This window comes from Garra rufa, chromosome 10 (genome assembly GCF_049309525.1).
Source record: "Garra rufa chromosome 10, GarRuf1.0, whole genome shotgun sequence".
In the NCBI taxonomy this organism is placed as follows: domain Eukaryota; kingdom Metazoa; phylum Chordata; class Actinopteri; order Cypriniformes; family Cyprinidae; genus Garra; species Garra rufa.
Genome location: NC_133370.1, coordinates 34312996 through 34328694, shown reverse-complemented (window position 1 = coordinate 34328694; position 15699 = coordinate 34312996). Strand labels below are relative to the sequence as shown.

The 15699-nt window shown below is 35.3% G+C and overlaps 1 protein-coding gene across 4 annotated transcripts in view; it reads right to left on the bottom strand.

Annotated features, from left to right (window-relative positions):
* Nucleotides 1–15699, bottom strand: part of st3gal3b (ST3 beta-galactoside alpha-2,3-sialyltransferase 3b) — a 70118-nt gene that overhangs the window by 38116 nt on the left and 16303 nt on the right. The window contains exons 3-6 of one of the 4 annotated variants that reach the window (XM_073848801.1): nt 9766–9837; nt 9288–9392; nt 6559–6601; nt 3558–3650 (exon numbers count right to left, since the gene is read on the bottom strand). In XM_073848801.1, the coding sequence (XP_073704902.1) occupies nt 3558–3650; nt 6559–6601; nt 9288–9392; nt 9766–9837 (313 nt within the window). The remainder of the gene's footprint in view (nt 1–3557; nt 3651–6558; nt 6602–9287; nt 9393–9765; nt 9838–15699) is intronic. The other 3 variants (XM_073848802.1, XM_073848803.1, XM_073848804.1) reach the window with 3 other exon arrangements.

Sequence of the window (15699 nt, the reverse complement as noted above, 5' to 3'; positions counted from 1 at the left end):
AATATGTTGGAAAAGAATGGAACATGACGGGAAACTTAAAACCGCCAGCAGGTGGCAGCAGTGTTCATGATTGAATCACTGAGTCGTTCAAACGATTATTTCAAAACGGCTGAATCATTCAGGAGTGAATCAAATGACTCGTTTTTATGAATGGCATAGTGAATCAGTGATTCGCCCAAACCAACGTCGATTCGGATTTGAACACAGAAACAAAACAATAACATCTTTTTCGTGTCATATTGCTGAACTGTCACAAGCATTTTTGCAGCCATATCTTAAAATTTCCAAGTTAGCAGCTTGTATATTAAAACGTATTCCTTTATAATGTTAAAAAATACATACATATATATATATATATATATATATATATATATATATATATATATATATATATATATAAAAATATAATGATTGATAAGAACCAATTGCAAAACCACTACGTTAATGAATTTATGATTGCAAAGATGCTTCCAGAAACGAATTATTACACCTGTTCTAAAAGTGGGCAAATGAATAAAAATACGAAAATTCTTTCTAGTAAAATGTTTTGATGTTTAATAATTGATTCTTGGGCTGCCATTTTTTTTAAGTAACGCCAGACGTTCTGAATCAGACCCTCTCTTCTGATAAACTGCAGCGTGAACAACGACGTGCGCGTGCACCTTCTCATTTCAAACTGAACTGAAGCGTCGGGAAACACTGAATACCATATAAAGCGTATACACAGCCTGTACTACACAAAGCACAGCAGAAATACATGTTGGCAATCAACTTGTAATGTTTCTGCTGGCGTGCATGTTCAAACGAACGTTTTAAACAGTGCATACAACATATCATATGGTGGTACCGTATGGACGACACTACCATTTCAAAAATGCAAAGGCACTGCGGGTATTTTTAAGCTTCAGTATCGCGATACTACCGTAGTACCGGTATACCGTGCAACCCTAATGCTAACAATAGCCAGCAGAAGAATTATCCTAAAGAGAAGGAAACAACCCAGCTAACAATTTTTGGTTCCCAGAACGTTCTGGGAACGTTAGTTTTTGGTTCCCAGAACGTTTCCTGAACGTTCCCAAGAACGTTCCCTATTGGTTAGCCAGGAAAGTTTTTTTTACGTAACTAGAACGTTCTTTTTAGGTTAGGGGAACGTTCCCGCAACGTTCTAAGAACGTTCCCAGTTTATGTTCCTAGAAGGCTCCCTGAAAGTTCTCTGATGGTTCCCAGAAGGTTCTCCTAACCTCTTCACTCCAGTACCGCTTCTGCACGTCTGCACTCCCATGTCCCGGAGTAAGCGGCATGGAAGGCGGACGGGTGTGAATCTCAATAATCACTACTACACACCATGTCTTGTTTTAAACAATTGTCTAATCATTACAGATAATCAGAGCACATTTAACCATCTTAAGGAGCATTAAATGAGACTAAATTATTCTATACTATCTTAGATTTCGTTAATGTAAGATGTATGTACCATGTCATAAAACAACCCAGATTTTATGTTTATTAAAGCACCAAATTACATGACTTCAACAAAATATTAGATTTTAAAAATGTTTTTAAGTTTTTACAGACATTAAAAACGAATAACATTTATTTGACTTTAACTAGGATAACATTACATTCGTTTCTTACCACTGAATTAACGATGATGTGCTTCCCTCTTTTGGTCACTAAACGAAAACGTCTTGGTTAACATTATGTTTTCTTCAATAAGACGTGTCAAATCTCCCTAAAATAACAATATTTACACTCGTATATTTATTAGTTATAAGTTATTATAAGTTTTATAAATTATGCAAGCGCGCCGCTTTATGTTGAGGACAGGAGAAAGCGAGTGATGGAGAAAGCGCGTGCTGGAGTAAAGAAATAAACAGTGTTTATAATATGATTTTCAGACACTTAACCTTGGCTTATTTTAGCTATAAAATTTAAATTATATTATCATTATAATGCGGTTTGACCACTTTGATGTAATTTATTAAAAGCTTATTTTGGACATGAGATTCTAGTTTGTTTATGATGAAAAAAAAAATAAGCATTAGAAAAATCAGAGTCATCTGCAAAGTTTTAATTCGTTTACATGGTAATGGCTACAAAAAATAACCTGCAGGGAACGTTCTGGGAACGTTCTCTGTAGGTTATAAAATTAAAACCTAAAAATAACCTGCAGGGAACGTTCTGGGAAGGTTCTTTTTAGGTTAGAAAATGAAAACAAAAAATAACCTGCAGGGAACGTTCTGAGAACGTTTTTTATAGGTTATTAAAAAGAGAACCTACAGGGAACGTTCTGTGTTTGCTGGAATATGGATGCCAACAAAGATGGAAAGTTCCATCAAAAGCCTGTGACGTCACCGAGGGTCGCTGAGTGTTGTGTGACATCATTGAGGGTCGCGAAGCGCTCTGAGGATTTAGTCTAACTGAAGACGTTGACTCATTCAGTCCTTTACAGTGGCTGCTTTACAGGGATGACAGAATGACAGAATCACTGTCCACATCCAAAAAGAGTTACAACAGGCGCATTGTGGAGCTGGCGAGTATGCGGAAGTGGTTGTTTGTTGTGGTAGGTCACAAATTAACAAGGACTTAAAGGATCAGAGGAGCAGCTTTCTGTTCAGTCAGAGATATTATGAGAATGGCCTCAGGGGCTTCGTAGCTGAGAAGTGACATAGTGTCTCTTGAATGGTTTTGGCCGAAACCAGGGAGAGTGGAACACGAGGAACTTAGTAAATCAGAGCTAAAGCAGTAAATCTTTAACAAAGCGGCAGTCAATTCACAGAGTTTGTACTTCATTCTGTAGGCGACAGAGCTCAATATCGCAAAGCCTTGAAGGACAAAAGCAGGTTTAAAAAAGCTGAACAGATGAATATAAAAAGGCACAAAATTCAGTCAAAGCCTCTTTGTATTCTGTCAACCAAGCTTCCATCCCATCTGCCATCTTCAAATATCCTTCCTTTGAAATATGAAATAGCTTTTCTCAAAATACAACCACATCTAGCAGTGAACCTGCAATAGACTTCAATGAAAGTATCAGGACTCAACATTAGGAATGTTTTTCTGCAATTTACCATTTTGATAAATTTTTTTTTTTGTGGTGGAGAAAACGGCAACACTTTACAATAAGGTGTCATTTGTTAACATTGGTTATTGTATTAACTAACATGAGCAAGCACTGAACAATACATTATTTACAGTAATTATTCATCTGTTAATGTTAGTTAATAAAATTAAAGCCATTCATCATTTGTTCATGTTAGTTCACAGTGCATTAACTAAGCTTAATAAACACAACTTGTGATTTTAACAATGCATTAGTAAATGCTGAAATTAACATTAACTAAGATTATTAAATGCTGTAAAAGCATTGTTCATTCTTAGTTCATGTGTATTTAATTAATTAATTATTGTAAAGTGTTACCAAGAATCATTACGTTTATTCAAATAAATTCAACCTCACCTACTGCATTTTAGAAAAACCAAAATGTTTCAGTTTGCAAAACAGTTGGGCTTATTGTTGAACCCTCTTCATTTAAGTTAAAAAAGAAATCTGTTCATACTTTGGATAGATAGCACTCATTTTGGCAGCTGCATAGCCAGGTTTGCAGGCTCCTTCACTGAGGTTTCCATACTTGTACATCAACTCCAGAGGCCTGTAGCAGTTAGAGAGGAGAAGAAAGAGAAGGTATTAATTTGAATTAGACAGGATTGTAAATGTTAAACCTGAGAGAAATATTACGCAGCATAAATGGGGAATCTGAGGTATACTGTTTTTATCTAGCCTGGCACATGAGGAATGACATCTAAAGCGGAATGTGACGGATTACTTTTGAGAAACTTTGTTTATCGCTGATGTGTTAAATAAATGAAACAGTCAAACAATAGGAATGCAATGCATTTTGCTGGCTGCACAAACAGTGAGCGTGTTTATGTCATACTTTTGTTCTGAAAGAATGTTCTAAACTCAAAAAGCACTCTAAAAGACAGCATGATGTTAACATCACGGAAAACAATTTTGACTTGCCCATCAGTTTTTTAGGAAAAAGGCTAAAAGTGGTTACACGCTTACAATGGAACTAAACAGGGCCAGCGTTCTGGGCTGTTTAAAAGCAGAAATGTGAAGTACTTAGACGAATTATTCCATAAAAACTGTTTATTATTCTATGAAGCTATGAAGTTGCCTACTTTTCTAGATGAATAAACATCTGGTTATGCGTGACAGAAGCTTGCTCCATGTAAACAATGCTCAGAGAGAGTTATGCATTATAAATAGTGTAATGTTTAGAATCTTGTGGTTATACTTTTAAAAACTGTGTATTGTAATGTTTATTGACTCCATTATAGATGCCTTACTGTAATAATTCAGTTTCTTTACTTAAGTTTTGTTTAAATGTATTTATTTTAATTAGGTCAAACTATATGTGTACAAAACCTGCACGATACAGGCCTTTAAAATACATATCCTATAAAAAAATAATACTTTTATTCAGTAAGAACACATTCAATTGATCAAATGTGACAAAGACAAAGACTAGCATTGTTACAAAAAATTACAGCACTCTATTTAAATGCTATAATACATGCTGTTCTTTTAAACTTTCTATTCAAAAAACTCAGTTTCCACAAAAAACATTAAGCAACTTAACTTGTTTTCAACATTGATAATAAAAAGAAAGGTTTTTGAGCACTTTAGACTAGCTGCTAAAAATTCAGCTTTGACATAACATGAATAAATGACATTTTAAAAATATTATTTTAACTCACAATAATATCACAATATTACTGTTTTTTTTTTAAATAAATGCAATCTGCAGTGAGCATAAGTGACTTCTTTCAAAGACATTTAAAAACAATCTTACTAACCCCAAACTTTTGAATGGTAGTGTATAATTTATCAAAACGTTGTAACAATAATGATATATTGAGAATTCCTCTAAATGGATGGGGACAGATGACATGCTCCTACCACCTGAACTGTGTCATTAATAACCTGCAACTCACAATGTGAGCAGTTCAAATAAACAGGTGATGAGGAAACAGGTCAGGTCTGAAAGGCCAGTGGGCAGTGTGTGCGTGTGTGTGTGTGAGAAAGAAGACTATGAGAGACTGGAGGTGGGTGGGAATAGACACATTCTAGCTGGACCACCTTGTAAAATTGGCATCTAAAGAAGCAACTGTGAAGAGTCTCAATATTGGATTAAAAATCGTTAGCAGAAAACTTTGTGTGCTCTTCGGAAGTGACAGTAACACATTAAAAAACTACAATCTTTGAGATTACATTGTTGAATAAAAAACCGAAGACCCAGGTTTCGACGGCAAATCACATTGTCCTACACTAAGTGCCTTTTCAACGGTTAAAATAAAAGCCACAAGACACTTATTTGCTGAAGCCTTCATTTTGATGAAGTGGCTGGCCCAATGGGACAATGTCGTATTTTGTTGTCGTGACAGCTCTGAGTCTTTAAGCAGCAGAGAGGATGGTGGATTGAGGCCAGCTGAATGATGAAGTGCACCACACAGACAGTTTTTGCTCACAGCGTCAATGAAATCTAAACCTGTCGAAGGCTTTGCTTATTGTATGTGTGCATGGTGTGGACAGACATGTCTTCTCTGATACTTAACACTGAGAAATTAGGGCGAGGTGAGAGTCTGAGAGTTTGGCTGCTTCAAAGATGAAATGTAAACATATACCTACCACACACAGACCTATAATACATCATACCTTAACACCTCGCACAAGGTCAATGGAATAGATTGCGCAAAGACATTGATGCCACTGAATGAGGTCAAAAGCCTTCATTGCTTTTAAGACTTAGTACCCTAGATTTTCTTTTTATTTATATTTTATAACCGTTACAACCATTTGATATATACGCCACCATTCGAAAATTTAGGGTTTAGTAGGGTTCAGTTTTTTTTTTAAAGAAATGTGTACTTTGTAAAGTCACATTAAATGGATTAAGTGTGACAGCAAATACATTTATACTATTACAAAAGTGTTTCACATAATTTATGTTCTTTAGAACTTTCTATTCATTAAGAATCCTTAACCCATTTAATCCCACCGGTCACAATAGTAACTGTAAAAAAGGTTTTCATTAATAAAGCTCTGAAAACCTTACTGACTGAAGTTTTAGTGCACTTCCTGTAAATATGGAAAAAATAACTGGAGACTGGAGTACTAACGACTGGAGTAATGGCAAATTCACCAATTAGGGGGACAAAAAAAAAAATCTTACTAACCTCTGCTTTTAAAAGTGATTTTTTTATATATTTTGAAACAGCAATAAAATTTGTATATTGTTTCTTTAAAAAACTTTTTTATTATTAATTATTATTTTAAGCACTTAAGGGCGATTGAAATAAATTAGAGAAAGCATAAATGTAATGTGTTAAAGTGGTTAAATTATAAAATCATAAATGTATTTATATCATTTTTTAAAATATACTGATTAATTAAAATGAATTAAAAAGACAGTTTGCTTTTGATTTCAGTGTAATAACTTTTGAAGCTGGATTTTTTCTTTTTTTTTGTTGAATTGTATAATACAATATACTTACAGCTTTGTGTCCAGATTCAGCAAGAACCCTTGCTTATCAAACACTGTGAAGAGAAATACGACAATTAGCATTAACTCAGAACATCTTCAGCCAAACAAAAGGAAATGCAGATCCTCTCTTGTTATGCCTTCATCCTGTCAAAATGCATGTCTAGTGCATTTTGAGACAGCTAAAGATGTTAATAATACGTTAACATTCATACAGATCTCTCATAGTTAGGTCGTCATCTAAAGGATTTTAATGTATGTAGAAGCAGTAGCGATATTAGATTAAACCAGCCAAAACATTCCACAGTTCAGCTGGAAAAATGTGTTAAAAAGCAGCTGTCCACCTATGCGAGCTTCATTAGACCATAGGTGTCTATGAGGTGTCAATGAAGCTAAGCCTTTTTTTTTTTTAAAAAAGGAGAAAAACAAAAGTGTGAGTGGGGAGAAATAGGAAAAAAGCAGTAAACCAAAACAGACTGCTATGCATACTTAAGTATGCCTACTTCATTTCTTCAAAAGTAACAGGTTTGACTTTAAGCATGCTTACGGTGATAGCCAGAGCAGTGCAGCTAGAAACAAACAGACATGTAACAAAAGACCAACAATTTACCAAGCAGACTGAAATAATGGGCTCAGTAAAAGGACTGATGAACAGGTAAATGTGAATCAAAACATATGACATTAATTCAGCTGCTACATTCTCATTAGCATCAGCGAGGACAGCAATGCTTATCATATGTCACTAAGACATGGAAAGGGAGAGTTTGAGAACTCCACTGATGCTCAAGTCTCCAAACAGATGCTGCAGAATGGAGAGGAGGAACTGGTTAGAAAGTGACCACTGCTGAAACCAAAAGGAACGTTTAGCAGATGCTATTATTCACAGCAACTTGCAGTTGGCCATTCGCTACGACAGACCCTCCAAGTGTGTCTTAACGGTCTTGCTGAGGGGCACTGAAGCAGTAGAGAAGTGGAATCTCAATAACCCACCACCAGCAAGCAAACTCTTAGATATCTGCTGAGGTCAGACCTGAACCATTTCACATGGTGCCCCAAGTCTTTGTTTACAATTTCACGGAGATGTAAAGTGGGACTACAGGGGAAAAAACTGACATGTTCGTATTTTCAAAATGTTAGTTGGTACCCAAAAATTTTACATTTGCTCCTAACCACATGTAAATGGTCCATAAAACATCAATCCATTTTGTTTTCTTTTAGGCAAAGTGATGACACTGCATTTTGATAACACTATATGTAATAATATTTTACAAATCCATTAACTGTTTAATTAAGGTTAAACTTTGGTTAAAATTTGGCTTGCTATCTGCTCTCCTGATCTCGAGCTCTGATAAACCCCACTGGGTCTTCTAGTGCTTGGAAGTATGAATGGCAAGATACTTAAATTATGTTGGTAGATTTGAGGAGATGCCATTGGAAGGATGCCAAAACAGCTGATGCCAGAGCAAGGAGAGCACTGCTTATGTGCTCTTGCAGTTAACTGAAACACATGGTTCCACTCCTCCCAAAACTACATTAAAGAATTTCATTGAATAAAAAGGATAACTGCACAGCATGTTTGCTTGATTGCTTTTTTTACCATTAGTCTATTATGAGCACCAGTAGTATTTGCACGTTTTAACGATCAAATCTGAGGTATACTATGCATTTGTGAATGAGGAAGAGAGTTTTTTGGGTTATTCAAATTTACACGCAAATTACTCAAAATGTGCACATTTAATGCATGAGGCCCAATGTCTCTTTTAAGGTCTAGTAAGTCGAATTTGGTTTAGTAGTGTGACATTGACAGCCTGCAAATCACTGTGATTTATATGTTCTGCAAGTCGTTGTAAAACGAAGGTTAAAAACTCATTTACATTATATAATTATAAGCAACACATTCTGCCCTACAGGCATGGAGACATTAAATCTGAGTTATGTACATTAAGTACATTATTATGTCATATAAAAACTTTTAACCACTTTTTTGCCACGTTTTAAATAAGTTTCTCTTGAAGACTTTATCACTGTTTACACTTACACTGGTTCAAATTCAGTTCAGTTAAAAAATTATTTTGGCAAAAAGCACAAGAATACTGATTGTAAATAAATGGAATTCACAGTCTATGGTGATTATGGCCCCGGTGCTTTGGACCTGAAAATGTGATTTCTTGAAATTTCAGTAGTAATTTTTTTAAATAAGATGGGAGGGAAAAACATCCTGTAAATGACCCATGTACAGTATATTCAGACCTTTTCACACCAAGGGTGACATACAAAATTTGGAATAGAAACAATTGATTCTTATGCAGCTATTCACACCTAGAATTAACTTTTGCTGTCAATTTTGTGTTGTGTGTTGAATATTTCTTGTTTCACTTGGTTGGTTTCATTTACCATGTCTAGTGTCGGAAATATTTTGTTTCTGAAAGGAGTCTCTTATGCTCACTAAGCCTGCATTTATGCAGCTACTTCTATGTGTAGAACAAACAAAACATTGCTGTTATTGTTATTTTAGAAACTTGTCAAGCATACAGCGAAGGGACCATTCAGGTATCTATCCCGGCTGGTGTAAACTTGGCTATCATTCAGCTTCACCTGTTGTTCTAATATGAATTTGCTTTATTATCTTAAAAAAATAGTTCCTGCAGTATTGGTTTGTTTTTTTTGTTAGTTTAAATACTGCATTTGGTGTGAAAGGGTCTTTCGTGTGTAATGTATTAAAGGACATTATCTCAGGACTACCAGGCCTGGTGGGGTTCTCATGTTGACCAGAGTGCACTCTTTGCAGTGAGGCTGTACCTGAGCCTACTATTCGTCCCACGGAGACAGGGCCCTCCACCACCGGCTCTGAAACACAAGACCATCAGTTAGGCCCGGTGGTTCTGTGCTTGACACAATATTCTGGAAACTTTAAGGTCACGCTGAATGGCCCACAGGCCAAACCCTTAATGCCCAACCTAATCCAAACAGTATGAACTAGAAGCTGCATTAGTTCCAGGAATTACATGAGGTTGAAGAAATTTTAGGACGCCCATCACCGTAATTTCCAGCTGATACCACTGGCTGTCTGTGCAGTAAAATTTTGATTATTATTAAAAAAAAAAAAAAAAGCCCAGATGGAATGGGTGTTAAAGATGTTAGTGTCCACCAGCGAGCCCATTGATTATTTCACCAATCCCCAATAACTGCCAAAACGGAAGGAACGGTGGAGAGATTCTACCTTTGGTCACAGCGGATTTGACAGAAACATTAGTGACTTTACTGACTTTTACTGGGGGCTCCACATCTTTATCTGTGAAACAAGAGAGTTATAAATCAGCAGACCTGCTAAAATATATATGAAAGTTAAACAGCATATGATAATGAGGGAAAGCTTTTTCAACATGTGCAAACCAGAAACACACATCAGTGTACAGTGCTTTCAGAAAGTTTTCAGTTTTCATGAGACAGAACATTTTTCCAAAACGGACAAAACAGATTTACAGACAGGTTTTCCGTCATTTGTAAGACCAATTTGACAATGATGAGAGCAAGTCTCAAACATTTTGATATTAGTTATTGATAAAAACAATTTTTGTTTCGCTACAACTGCATTTAGAGCTCAAAGCCAAGACGAAATTAGAAAAATCACAAGCCAACTATAAAAAGATAATATATATTATTTAAGGATACACTTAGTAGCAAAAGCGTCAACACAGTATTTGGTATAACTAACTGAACTTTCAGAAGAAAGTAATGGGATTCTTACTAGTTTTTCGAAGAGGTGTTAGTGAGGCCAGCAGGGGGTGCTCACCCTGTGGTCTATGTGGGTCCTAATGCCCCAGTATAGTGATGGGGACACTATACTGTAAAAAGCACCGTCCTTCGGATGAGACGTTAAACCGAGGTCCTGACTCTCTGTGGTCACAAAAAATCCCATGGCACTTCTCGTAAAGAGTAGGGGTGTAACCCCGGTGTCCTGGCCAAATTCCCTCCTCTGGCCCTAGTCAATCATGGCCTCCTAATAATCCCCTTCCATTAAATTGGCTATATTACTCTCTCCTCTCCACCTGTAGCTGGTGTGTGGTGAGCGCAACGGCGCCGTTGTACTGTGGCTGCCGACGCATCATCCAAGTGGATGCTGCACACTGGTGGTGGTTGAGGAGAGATCCCCCATATGATTGTAAAGCGCTTTGGGTGTACGGAAATACACATGAAAGCGCTATACAAATGCATCATTCATTCATTCATTCATTCATGCAACATGAGGCTCATGTCAGGCATAAAAGTGGTGTAATAGCTCTGCTATGAACCTGAATCTGAAAGGTTTTGTTATTCCTTCTCTCTTATTTATTTAGACTCTCTGCAGCTTTATAACACATGATACATAAGAAGCTTCTGTAAAATAAAACAAGTCTTCAGTCATTCGTACAGATTCTCTATGATTCTTCAGATTCTTCAAAACTGAAGTCAAACTCCCTATGTGAGCTGTGAGACCTTCTGCCATACACCTTTCTAAATAAAGCCCAATGTATTTACCACTAGTGGAGCTTTGTAAGCAGTGTCATAGCATCTTTTATTTTTAATACATTTGCTAACTTTACTAATGCTATCACACTGCCATACATGGCATTTATGTTTAGGCAACCCTGCAGCAATCAGACCAACAGAGCGCTGGGTTCTTGCCCACTCTTTGCCATTTATCATCAAAATAGTGTTGTTTCTCCTTTCCTCATACCCTTTACAGAGCCATTTAATGTGATTTGTCATTACAATGTGTCCTAAAGTGCCTTTCATAACAGGGGTTAGGTTCAAAGAAACCCATCCCAGGTTCACAAAATTTTCCAAAATAAACTGGGCGCAGCTGTCGAAATGTGCCGTTTATAATTAATCTAACTTTTTCCACAGAGGTTCAAGATACCGAAGTCAGCGAATGCAAACATGAATTGAACAAACTGAGAATAACTTGCCTGCTGAACACTAAATAATCTCAGAGACTGTACATGGGGAGGGGAATAAATGACGAAACCTGCCAAATCCATTTCCTCAGCTGCGTTTCTGAAGGCCAATAAGAAATCATTAATCAATAAAACTTCTAAATAATTGCAGCAACCAAATAGTTATTTGCTTCATCATTGGTCAGACTCTTTTCCACAAGGAATGAAGAAAAGAATGTTCTTCTGTCTTATCAAGTAGAACATCAATCATATTTACACTATTTACACATTTCAGGCCCCCTTGCAGATCAGAAACATGGGGACCGTTCTGACTTGTCTGCACCAGGACCGACCCGTTTTCCAAAAGCATGCTAAAGTACTTTAGTGTTAGTGTTGTACACGATAAACATCCTCCTGCTGTGGTGTGTGTGTGTGGACTGAAGGAACTTTTCCACCATCTCCGACTTTACCATTAGATTGTCTTTTTCGCCCTCTAGTGGCAGTTGAATGGAATATTCAAATTGGTAGTGAAGCAGCTGATACTCTTAGCTTACATTCACCATAGTAAAATAAATAAATAAAGATTGTGAATATATCCTTAAAAAACAAACTACCAGTAAAACACAGTAGGCTTTCTAGGGTTAATCTATGTAAATAATTATTTAACAAATCTAACGTAATTATTCATAACAGTCAATTTTACAGAAGTTCAAAGAAAAACGTTTAAAAATATTAGTCATCTCATTTAGATCCTCACCAGTCTCAACAAATTATATCCAGTGGGTATATCCTGGCGGTCACATACACTCTAGTTAAAGGTCAAAACTCAAACTGGGTTTAAATCTTGTGTTAAGTTCACAGCCTACCTTTTATGTCTGATTATTATTTTTCTTTTCCTCCAATCAAAGTTCATAATGTTTCACTTCGTAGTCAGCTGGTTTGGTTCTTATAACTCTTAAAGACTTTTTTTTTTTGGTTAATTCTTATTCCTGGAACGAAGGTTGCTGAAAAAGTTCACTGGCACTGTTGCAATGTCCAATAATGTATAATATCTAATATAGCCTGCCATCTGCCTAACATGCAACAAACTATGCTTAAACTTCCAGTGAGGTTTTATTATCTCAGTGCTGCTTTTCAAGGAAAGGAAAGGACGTATTTACACATTTCAGGCCCCTTTGCAGATCAGAAACAAGGGGACCGTTCTGTCTGCACCAGGACCGACCTATTTTCCAAAAGCATGCTAAAGTACTTTAGTGTTAGTGTTGTACATGATAAACATCCTCCTGCTGTGCTGTGTGTGTGGACTGAAGGAACTTTTCCACCATCTCCGACTTTACCATTAGATTGTCTTTTTTCGCCCTCTAGTGGCAGTTGAATGGAATATTCAAATTGGTAGTGAAGCAGCTGATACTCTTAGCTTACATTCACCATAGTAAAATAAATAAAGACTGTGAATATATCCTTAAAAAACAAACTACCAGTAAAACACAGTAGGCTTTCTAGGCTTGCAATGTCCAATAATGTCTAATATCTAATATAACCTGCCATCTGACTAACATGCATTGAACTATGCTTAAACTTCCAGTGATGTTTTATTATCTCAGTGCTGTTTTTCAAGGAATAGAAAAGGATGTGACGTGTGGCCAAGTATGGTGACCCATACTTGAATTTGTGTTCTGCATTTAACCCATCCAAGTGCGCACACACACCGTAAACCCACACCCGGAGCAGTGGGCAGCCATACTGCTGTTACCTTCGGGTTACAAGTCGGGTTACAAGTCCGACTCTCTAACCATTAGGCCATGGCTGCCCCAAATTGTTAATACACTAGTGTTGCTAAGAAAAAGGTTTTAGAAACAAAAATGGTCATTGAAGCATTAACAATTCTGTCTTTCAGGAATGAAAAATAGATTTAGCTTCCTTTGACAAGTGAGACAAATGCTCACCCATTTGGATGTGCCGCATTGTGTGCCTCTAACGCCCACACTGAATCTGACCCTGTACTGTATTCTGTGGTGTTCTCCCTCCCTCTAGTGGCTTAAGTGAGCACTGTAATGGAAGAGCCTTTTAACATTCTTTTCTCTGCAACCTTTCATTAGACAAGTACAAATTATGTGTCTTTGTCTACAGAGTATGTCCCTATTCTTGATGTCTATAAAGGCACTTATTTCCAAAATAAAAACAAGTAGTATAAAGGTAAAGATAAATAAATGTCACAAGTTTATATCTTCAAATCAATAACACAAGATGCAGTACACACTTTATAATGTTTCATTATTTTTTTTAGACACACAACATCCTCAGCTTATCTAAAAAGCCCAAACAATCATTTGGCACAATAAAGGATTCTCTAGATAACAAGTATTGTATTTTCTCTTGAAACTCATTTCATAAGGCATATTCGTCTCATTTAAAACTTGATATAGTCCAGTTTTACATCTAAAATATTTGCTGACACTACAGATCTAATAAAAACATACCCTGCTAGAAAACTGCTAAAAATATGCTTGTTTTTCCACAAGCCTGATTCATCTCCTAAATGAATCCCCTCAATAAACAGGACAGACTCTGTATCAGGATTTCAGTTCACACACTTCACAATTAGATTTGACTAATTTACAATTTATAATAACTTTCATTAATAAATCATTACCAAACATTATATAATGCTTAACAGATCATTGGTTAACATATTCACATAGCCAGAAATAAGAGATAATATGTTTGTTGATGTTTACTAATGTACTTAATTTACTAATCAATATTTAATGTAAATATAGATGTCATTAGATTTTCAATTAATGTGATACACTTAGTTTATTCACATATGCACTTTCTAAAAATCTTCAAATGAAAGGGTCATTAATAAATCATTAACAAACAATGTTTAACAGATCATTAGCTAATGTTTACAAATGTCATTAAACTTTCAATATGCTCATGCACTTTTTAAAAATCTAGGAATGATTTTAACAGAAATTATTATACAATGATTATTTGAAAGTTTATTTGTTAATGTACTCACAAATGTCATTAAACTTCAGTTTACATATTACCTAATGCTCATTTTTACATTTACAAATGTGCACTTCAAAAATATTAACTCATAATTACAGTCCATAAAAGTCATATATTTAATAATCGTTTATTGTTCAGAATTTTTTTCTTAAATCATTTATTAATTATTTGTTCATGTTTTGCAGTACCTGATCTAAAGCGAAAACTATTCATCAATTGTAAATTTTTATAAGCATTTACTAATCATTATTAACCTATTATCCATTATTAATTTATTAATCATTATCATTTATGAGCAGTCATCTCAATGGCGAAACGTGTCACAAATGACCTGAAATTCTGAATTATCTTTACAATCATTTACTAACCATTTGTTCATGTTTTTCCAGTACCTAATCTAAAGTTGAGACTATTCATCATTTGTAAATATTTGGAAACGTTTACTAATCATTTAGTGTCTTTATGGGCATTGAACTTTTAGCTGCTGTAACACTGTTTGTGCAAAGGGTGGTTAAGTAAGTTTAGCTAAATGCTTGCTTAAACATACCATATTCTCCTGTTGATGATGAAACATAATGTATTTGAGTCATTCTCAAAACATGGTTACAAAAAAGATGAAAAAACTCCAAAGGTACCTTATTTTAAAACACAACTCTAATACCAAACGTTAAACATCGTATGAAATGGTTTGACTTTATACTGTTTTATGCACATCTGTTTTAAAATAGTCCCTTGTCTTCATCTGGTCTACAACATGTACAAATATTTATTTTTTACTCATTTTGTTTTTCCAGGTTGCGTGTCAAGTCTAAAACATGCAAAAACAAGTATTTAATAATATAAATAATTTTAAAAGAGTCATGTATTAGTGTTAGCTATGCTTAAACACGAAAACAAACACACAGACATTATTATTTTGAAAATACAAAATGTTTTTGAAAAGTACTTTTGAGATCAAAGTTCATGAGGAGGCTGTTTTGGATTTGATTTATCCAGTTTTTTTTTCTTTTAATGCACTTTGGTCATGCTGATTCACATTGATGACACATTGTTTATTGTTAGTGTAAAAGATTTTTATCTTAAAAAAAACAAAACAAAAAAAAACTTAAAATATAATTAACTCTTCTGAAAAAATGCAAAATTTTCAGCAGCCACTACACCAACCATTTCTCCAGTCTTTAGTGTCACTTTTTTTTTTACAGAAATAATTCCAATATGCT